The sequence below is a fragment of the Aspergillus ruber genome, assembly GCF_000600275.1.
Source record: "Aspergillus ruber CBS 135680 unplaced genomic scaffold scaffold00022, whole genome shotgun sequence".
Taxonomy (NCBI): domain Eukaryota; kingdom Fungi; phylum Ascomycota; class Eurotiomycetes; order Eurotiales; family Aspergillaceae; genus Aspergillus; species Aspergillus ruber.
In genome coordinates, this window is record NW_024467318.1 from 133,935 (window position 1) to 142,786 (window position 8,852).

Here is an 8,852-nt window from a genome sequence, read left to right on the forward strand (position 1 = left end):
CAATGTGAGGACTATGTCCGGACCACACATCAAATGCATCATGTATGATGATGAATGAAACTCACCTCCCACAGGAAAAGGTGCTAACAATTCTCAAATTCATGCGTGGTCAACTAAACCTAAGTGTTTTTTCAACGATAGAATTGCACCAGTATGTCCAACCTCCTCTGTTCTCTCATCTTGCTGTTTAACTGACGTACATGTGTCATCCTTGGTTATACTGATTTCAGTATATGGTCTATCACCACGTATCATTGAGGCCTATTTTGATGGCAATGAAGTAATTGTGCACCGTACCAAGCTAATGGCTTCAGTTTCATGGATTTTTCAGAATCCAACAGTTCTGCGCAAGCAAAGGGTGATACATTTGAAAAAAGGCCTTGTTGAAGTCCAATTTAAGAAACTAGCAATGGCCTGGTTTTATTATTATTTTGATTTGTCTTCTTTCCTTCTATCTCTGGCGTTTCCTTTTAGTTTCTTCCCCGAATTGCGAAAACGTTATGCACTGAATTTATTGGACCAGTTGAAATTCTTTGCTGCTTTGAGGCCTCTGTTATGCCCATGTTGAGTTTAAATGCCAATAATTATGTTTGTATTTACACATTATTGGATTTTAGAGTTAAATGAGAATGTTCCCGTACTTTTGGATGTAGTCTATGTCGTATTGACGGGAGAAATTGTACTATAATGCGACAATTCTATATCTCATAAAAATGTTGTTTATTCGAGAGTACATATTATGTCGTGTCCGTGCTTTCGTAGACGCATAATCTTTTCGGCAGTCTATCCAGACTCAGCTCTAGCCTTCCGCAATTCGTCGAGATGCTTCTCGGGCAAGGTATTTATAAACCCTGGCCCTGGACTCTCCCAGGCATAGTCCACCCACTCCGAGCCAATAATTGACTGGATGCCCTGCGCGAGTGTGAGGATTTGCTGCCGACGTGTGCGTGACCAGTTCGCATTATCAGATGCAGGCGCAGGTGCAGTATCCAACCCTTCGAGGATACTGTGCCAGACGCGCAAAGTCTCGTTCAATTCTTCGACGTTACTCACGCCCATGACGCTGACACCGAGACGTCCGTGCACGGGCTTGCTTCCGCCATTGCTCGACACTTCCTCGATGCCAGCAGAAGGCACAAGCGGTGGCGATCCCGATGCACCGACTTCAGTTGCCTCGCGAAGCCATCTCTCCAGCGCATACCGAATCGCAACTACCTCGATCCGTTCTCCCTGCGAATCGGCCCATTCCGCCGCCTTCTGGATAGCACCCCGCAACCCCGCCGGCGACGGGTGGAAATCGCCCTGACTACCGATGGGGACGCCCTGCCGTCGCAGTAGTCCCATACCAAGCGGCGAGGCGTTGGGGACGACGTCGACACCGGCGTTAAGCAAGCGTGGCAGTGCCCGGGTTAGAAGGGAGGTATTCTGCAGCGTAAAATGCGCATACGACATGACTGCATCGAGGGGCTCGCCTGTCTCGCGCAGTACCATCTCCGCCAATTCACACAGTACATCAATCGGGTACCCTGAAATTCCCACGTAGCAGATAGTACCTTCCTCATCGCGGATGCGCCGCAGTTCCCGCACAGCCTGCAGGACCTCCGCGGGGCTCACGAACTCGACATCATGACAGTACACCAAATCCAGATAACCCGTATGCAGGCGCTGAAGACTGCGCTTGATACTAATACGCACCCATTCCGGCGAATAGTCGAAGGACGAGGCGTACTCGCGACCGACTTTGGTTAGAATCCTGTAGGATTTTCGGGGGTGATTTGCGCGGACGTAGTCGGTTGCCAGAGCTCGGCCTAATAGTTCTTCGGCGGGGCCGTAGTAGGGTGAGGTATCGAAGGCGCAAACGCCACTGGCGAGGGCGCGATGAATGAGTTCGGTGGTTGGGAGGGCGTAAGGGTCGTGGTTAAATTGGGTGTTGAAGGTTGCGGTGCCCATCACCAGCGGGGGAAGGTGGGCAGATAGTGGTACTGAAGGGTGGCCCATTTTGCAGTACTCTATTACTCTGGTAAGACAAGGCTTGGCCGAGCTGGTAGATTGAAGCAAGTAAGGGTCAGAATAGGAAATCCAGAGGGTTGAAAAGGATTTGTAGAGGGATTGAAGCGGGGCGTTCCGTTTATATAGATTTTCTTGCCCCCCCCCCCCCATTGTTGTCAAATCCTCTAGAAAACAATTGATTAATATACATTCACTTGAATCTCCTTGTTCACTTGGACTTGGAGAGTTACCAGCGGATGAGCACTGCTTTTTAGTCTACAACTGGATGCTGATCCTGGTAGAACATCTCTATACATAACTAAGTCAATCAGACATCACACATACACAGTATTTATAATACATAACATCCTTCTGGGGAGTTAGGGAGGAAGAGTGGAGAAGAGTTGCTCATAATCCAGACGAAGCGAAACCAAAAGAGAAATATCAATCCTTCACGCTCCCCAGTATACTGTACAAATCCCCTCCAACTAGAACGATAGAATTGAGTCCGATCAACTCCAGTCCAATCCTTTCCGACATGAAGCACTTTCATGCGAGAGTACGAGAGTATAGAAATTCGAGTAAGACCACAAACGCCATGCTATGCTGCGAAAACCGAGGGGCGGCACTTTTTTTTTTTTTTTTTTTTTTTTTTTTTTTCTCTTTTTTTTTTTTTTTTTTCTGAATTTATCTCGTGGCGGGAGACGACGCAGGGCCAGACATGCGTTCAAGCTTTTTCGTTGGGAACCGGTTCGAAAGACGTAGACGAGAGATCACCGGTCCTTGTACACCTTAGGCTTCCACCCATCCTTCAGCTCCTTCTCATGTGCCGCCTGTCGTTCTGCCTGTCGAATCTCCATCTCTATCCGTTCGCGTGCGCGGAGGATCTTGCTCTGAATGTAGAAACTGCCTCCTTTCTCGGGGTTGTTCATGTCGAACAGCTTCTTGAACCGTTCCATGACTTGATCGAGTTCTGCTTTGCCGCCTTGTGGGGGCTTGGTGTTGAGAATCCTGCAGGCCTCATCGAGAGACAAACCACCGGATGCGAAGGTGTTTGCGGCACCCATGTTGCCTTTGGAAGCTTCAGCGGCATATTTGGAGGAGGCTTGGGCTTGTTTGTATGCCTCTCCGAAGGCTCGACCGAAGACTCGAGCGCCGGTGACGAGGACCTGGCCGACGATACGGTGGGCCTATTTGGTCAATTTCTGGTTAAAGTATTAAAGTATAAAAGAGATTACTCACCATTATGAAGGTATATAACAATGAAGAACTGCTCTTACAACAGACAGAATGTAACCGGAGGTGTAAAGCGAGAGATCTTCCAGCCGGAGAAGTTGAAAGCGGAAAAATTCGGCAGCGAGGCCGGTCAGCGATGTCGCCCCAGAATACCAATCAAAAGACGATATAATAGGGATAGAAGAGAATGCACGGAGTAGCAGTAGAAAGAAGAAATACTTCAATTATTCTCTCTATAAATCTCTGTGCTTCTACAGAGTACATAGTAAGATCTCTACTATGTATGTATCTGTACCGTATTACCGAGTCACATGCTCTCCCCGCGCTGAAGACCGAGAAGCAGCAAAGTGCGATAGAATGAGACAGGCTAAATTATTGTGTTAATTTCTCTTTCCTCTCGCTTCTCTCCCCTCTCTCTCTCTAATCCCCTTTCTCTTTCATCACTTCTCTCTTCTGCTCTCAATTGCAGAATGACACTGACGTATGACGTCTCTGTTGGATGGCAGCTCTCGGTAGGTCTACTACTATCACTAGTTCCGCTACTATGAGGCCTCAGCATCGTTCTTCGTCTTCTTCAGCCACGGCTACTGTTTTCACAGCCACTTCATCTTCTCTCTGGAATTCTGCTTTTCACAGTCCTTTCCATGCTGATGATGCCATGCCAGACGATTTTCCGTGGATAGATTCCATGGCGTCCTCTTCGTACGCGCAAGATCATGGCGTGCAGCTGGATAGCCAGCAGCCGACCGTCGCCGCTTTCTCTCCCACCACCATCGCCGGTTCGTCCTTGACCTCGAGACAGCGCTCCAGTGTCATTGTCCATCGCAAGTCGCCGTTGCTGGTCGCTACTCCGCCCGCTGTCACGCGAGCCTTGGCCTATTCGCACCCGTTCATACTGCCACTAAATAAGTTGGCTGGCTTGTTGACATGGACCTCGGGTGACCCGTGGGAGAGCTTTTTGCTCGTCGCAGCTTTCTGGGCGGTTGTTATGTATGGCGATGCCGTTATTCACTGGGCCGGTCCGATTATCGTTGTGATCGGATTGATCCTAGGAATGTACTGGCGTCGCTATTCTCCGCTATCCTCTCGCTCATGGTTTGATCAAAAGCCTACTTCTACGGACTACCAGAAGGCAGCAGCAGACGGCGGGACAGCTCGACACCATACCAGCTTAGACGAAATCGTCGAAACCTTGCGCACCTTCACCACCCGGTGTAATATCCTCCTCGAACCTCTACTCGATTTAACCGATTTCCTCTCCACCCAGCGGACGGCCACTTCCTCTACCACCAAACCAGCCCTGACTGCTCTATTCTTTCGTATCCTTTTCGTCACCCCGATATGGATCCTCTTGACTCTTCCTCCATTCTATCTGCTCACCACCCGCCGTGTCGTCATGCTGGTGGGCACCTCTTTCCTTACATATCACTGCCGACCGGCACGAGTCGCCCGGGTTATCCTGTGGAGATCTCTCTTTGTCCGGCGGATATGTTCAATGATTACTGGTCTCCAGTTTTCCTCAGAGACCGACAGGTCCCAGTCGATCAGAAGTGTGACTCGCGGCCCTGCTAAGGACATGACAACCAAGCGCAATCCGGAGTCGTCAGGTATTCGCTTCACTTTTGTCATCTATGAGAACCAACGCCGTTGGCTTGGAATAGGATGGACGTATTCCCTGTTCCCTTCTGAGCGGACGGCATGGACAGATGAACATCTCAACAGTGTCCCTCCAAGAGACGAGTTTGAACTCCCGGATGTACACAGCGGCAATGCTGAATGGCGCTGGGTGGAAAGCAGTGAGTGGCGGATAGAAGGAGCTGAAGAATCTAGTGACAAGGCGGATTCCAAGTCATCAGACGGTGGAGGATGGATCTATTACGATAACAAGGTTGGTTGCGTTTCTGCGGAGTCTTCTGTTTCGAATTTAACGAACTTGAGTAGTGGAACGAAGGCCGTCGGGGCCAAGATGGATGGGATCGATATACCCGCCGGAGAAAGTGGCACCGTGATGCTGAACTCGTCGAAATTCCACCCCCCGAAGACATGACGGAATCCACATCCACCTTAACCCAAGCATTGCAAAACGAACAGAATGCCGGCCATTATGAAGATGCCAAGAGTACCTCCCAATCGACTTCGTCCAAAACACGACGCAGACGTTGGTTCGGGAGTTCGAAGAGTGTAAGCGACAGATCCAGCAACAGTACCCCTACTGGAGCGGCATCCTCCTCCACTTCCATATCCACCACCAATCCCTCTCCCGTTACAAACCAAAAAATAACATCTGCCACCAATAACAGTCCCTCCGGCTCGAGGCCAATTAACATTAAGTCATCATCGTCGTCGACTCGTTCTCACAAACCGTCGAGCCATTCAAGCCATAGCAGTTTGGGTCGCGAAGGGAGTACACACGGGAGTATCAGTGATATCCGCAGTGTCCGTGACCGGGAGATTATCAACGCGCAGGATCGTCTTGATCGCTGGGGTACGCGAGCTACCGGTGGCACCGAGAGGGTTGAGAGGGAATTAGGATTAAGTGATGAGATGAATATGGGGTTGAGTTGACTCGTTTTCAACAACGATGACCTTTAGTAGACTATTTGGTTTGGCGTTTGTATACCTTGGTTTTGCATTCATGAATCATCACTATCTATTAATATGCTGGGTTTCTCAATACGATAATACAGTACACCTGAACTTCGTTTCAGCAACTCATTACAAATAACCCTAAGGTAGAAGCGAGTATACAATTGAGATGGATAGCCACCGAATTCATGTCAAGGAGGCGACACTCAAGGATAATTACTTTGATCATTATGCAAGATGGGACGTTCTCAGAAATAACCATCATGAAAAAGAGAAGCCACATCCAAGCTGAAGCATGGAAAGGTTTGATCCTACCACTTAACAAGAAGTATCGACACCAAGCCTCCATTCCTGAAAATACACAAGTATGGCGATGGAACTCAGCGTATGCCAACAATACACGCAACCTAGGTCCCATCCTTGTTGCTCTCGTTTTAAAAGGGGGAGAAAGGATTATCAGAGGTTTCCGGGGCAGGGGGTGTTTATTTGTAGCATATTAAACGCTGACCATACACCGGTTTTCATTAAACACCAAGCAGTCCGTTCATGCTGTTTCGAGTAAGGCTCATATATGTCTATCCGCAACGTCACATACATGACGAAACTCTCAGAACCCATGCCGCGCAAACCAGCCACGATCAATCCAATAGTCTATTTTACCAATCAGACCGACAGGACAAGAGGTTAGATCGTTAGATCTTGTCGAGACCTATTATGTACCGGCCAGAGAATCCCAACATATCTGTTAAACATGCATTGTGCTCCAATACTTGATGTTATTATCCAAGATATTTTAATATAAAATCAGTCACTTTTTTATTTCACCCAGATAGCCGAATACAATCACATAGCCCCTCTCACCCCATTCCCACCCAGACACGGAAATCCCAATGCCTTTCCTTTAACATTATGCTTCTCCCTCTGCCCTGTCTCCTTACAAAGCCTCGCTTGAACCACTACACAGGCCTCAGCCCAAGCACACATCTCTCCGGCTAGCCCTTCATAAAGACTATACGGTCTATCCGGCATGCGGAAGTCATATCCAGACGGGATACCCAGGACCGTGCTGTATGGCGGTGTTTCTCGCGCTAGGAGTAGAAGAGTTAGTGCTCTAGAGAGGAAATTGTCACTTTTCTCGTTTCCTTCAGATTCAGACTCGATCTCGAAGGACTCGTGTAGGGCTAGCAAAGACCATGCATTCCCCGTAAGTCCGTGGCAGAGGCTACCGCCTTTAGATAAAAGACCTTCCTGCCAGACCCTCTCTGCACCGAGATAAATAGCCTCGTCCCACTCTGATTTCCAATGTGTCCGTAAATGGGTGCTCTTCCTGGCAGTTGCGAGTAGAATCAAAAGTCCCGGTGCGCCGTGACAGATTTGAACAAGAGGGGATCCTCGAGATCTAGATCGGGAGGGGATAGAGCTGGGAAGATGGCCGTCATTGGCAATGGAAATGCGGCAGATTCCGGTGATTGTTTCTGCTATTAGCGGGAGGTAGGGATTAAGTTCTTCGACTTCGCATGAGAGGAGGGTTGTGAGGATGCCGGCTGCGTTTGTTAGTAGTCATGTTGATGGACATAAAATTCATATACTAACCGATTCCATGGACACTGTTCCTGTTAGTAATTTTCTTTTCATTAAAAGAAGGAAAAGAACACTCACGCCCCCAGAGAATACCTCTCATCCTTATACACCCACATCAACGGCAAGGCGCCCTTTTCCCCATAGTTCTTAACATAATCCCTCGCACCGCGTCTCCCGCCATCAATAATCATCTTAACAAGCTTCGGAATCGCTTCAAAAAGAGATTCCGTATTCACCTTCATCTCGTTTAACATATGACGATAATATCGAATACTTATAACGACCCAAAGTAACCCTGCACGTCCGTAGAGCACTTCATCAACACCCCGGATATGATCTCCCGATGAACTTGAAACCACATGGCCATGGCCAAGCGAGCGCTGCACTGCGGTATTCAGCAGATTGATGTCATTCTGCGAAACCGACTGACCCGGATGTTCAAGGGCGGCCAAGACTCGCATGGCGAGTGGTCCTAGTGACGACCCCACGGGCGACATGTATCCCGGAGGCGGAATTTTCACATTGCCAACAGGAATGATCCTCTCGCTCGCAAGTCTTCCGAAACCAGGAAGTTTCGTCTCCCCGAGGACGTCTTTTTGGCGCTCTAGTCGAAGAAACGCCAGTACGATGCCTGTAGCCTTGTCAATTATTGCATTCAGATGTGTAAATGTGCAATGCGCACCTGCTGTCCCGCTATAAATACTACTATGGTCAGCAGAGTTCACTGGGGCCTGAGAGCCAGCTTGCAGTACTTTAGTGCCCTGGATTACTGCGTGCTGGAGTTCTTTCAGGGTCTGCTGGAGGGTAGATTGGTTGATTTGCGGTGGTTGGAGAGCATTTTTACAGTATTGCTGCGTTGCAGTTGACATTGCGCATCGCTGTATGTTAATAGAATCATGGTATCAATTTGGCCGGGGTGTGTTCTGTGGTATCGATGCAATGATGTCATGCTGCACCACATCTCAACACAACTCCGAACATGCAAAAAGCCATCGTCAAACCCCTATAAGCCCATTAAACAGAGCTCTGCCTTGACACAACCCAGAAGAAATGAAGCATTCCTCTCCAAGCGACCGCATCTAGCGCCCCCTTGATGAGAAGATGAAAAGGTAATCATTTTTCTTCTGAGCTGTCTCTGGTGAGTCCGAGTTCGGGTCTTTCATTCTCTTCTAGTCAATAAAATGTTCCTCTCAACTAGCTGACTGGTGATAGCTAGTCAAGCAACGTGGACGGGGATAGATATGGAAATTCAGGTCTGAGCCTGCAATTCGAAAGCATAGAAGACGCCGTGACGCCCTGCGCTTGGAAACTAAATATAAGCCGTCCCTAAAATAAGCTCAGCCAAAGATGCTGCAAATCATTCATACTCGCAGCCAAAGTCTGACGAGTATAAATGTGAACAAAAAAAAAAAAAAAAAAAAAAAAAAAAAAAAAAAAAAAAAAAAAAAAAAAAAAAAAAA

At 48.3% G+C, this 8,852-nt stretch overlaps 4 protein-coding genes across 4 annotated transcripts; 1 reads left to right on the forward strand and 3 right to left on the reverse strand.

The window, feature by feature from the left end:
- Nucleotides 1–413: 413 nt before the first annotated feature.
- Nucleotides 414–2,144, reverse strand: EURHEDRAFT_414460 (D-arabinose 1-dehydrogenase (NAD(P)(+)) ARA2). The gene has a single exon (XM_040782440.1). It carries the CDS (start codon nt 1,996–1,998, stop codon nt 784–786), a length of 1,215 nt encoding a protein of 404 aa, XP_040636951.1. The 5' UTR covers nt 1,999–2,144; the 3' UTR covers nt 414–783.
- A 508-nt stretch (nt 2,145–2,652) lies between these two features.
- On the reverse strand, nt 2,653–3,491 carry EURHEDRAFT_414461 (import motor complex subunit PAM16). The gene is made up of 2 exons (XM_040782441.1): nt 3,232–3,491; nt 2,653–3,179 (listed from the first exon to the last, which is right to left on the reverse strand). The coding sequence occupies exons 1-2, from the start codon at nt 3,232–3,234 to the stop codon at nt 2,763–2,765; spliced, it is 420 nt and encodes a 139-aa protein (XP_040636952.1). The 5' UTR covers nt 3,235–3,491; the 3' UTR covers nt 2,653–2,762.
- A 152-nt stretch (nt 3,492–3,643) lies between these two features.
- EURHEDRAFT_414462 (PEX28-32 family peroxisomal membrane protein) lies at nt 3,644–5,994 on the forward strand. The gene is made up of 2 exons (XM_040782442.1): nt 3,644–5,113; nt 5,167–5,994. Exons 1-2 carry the CDS (start codon nt 3,725–3,727, stop codon nt 5,788–5,790), a joined length of 2,013 nt encoding a protein of 670 aa, XP_040636953.1. The 5' UTR covers nt 3,644–3,724; the 3' UTR covers nt 5,791–5,994.
- A 660-nt stretch (nt 5,995–6,654) lies between these two features.
- EURHEDRAFT_516891 (lanthionine synthetase C family protein) lies at nt 6,655–8,261 on the reverse strand (the record flags this gene model as incomplete). Its single annotated transcript, XM_040786515.1, has 4 exons — nt 6,655–7,355; nt 7,420–7,424; nt 7,471–8,023; nt 8,075–8,261. 4 exons carry the CDS (start codon nt 8,259–8,261, stop codon nt 6,655–6,657), a joined length of 1,446 nt encoding a protein of 481 aa, XP_040636954.1.
- Between the last annotated feature and the right edge of the window lie 591 nt (nt 8,262–8,852).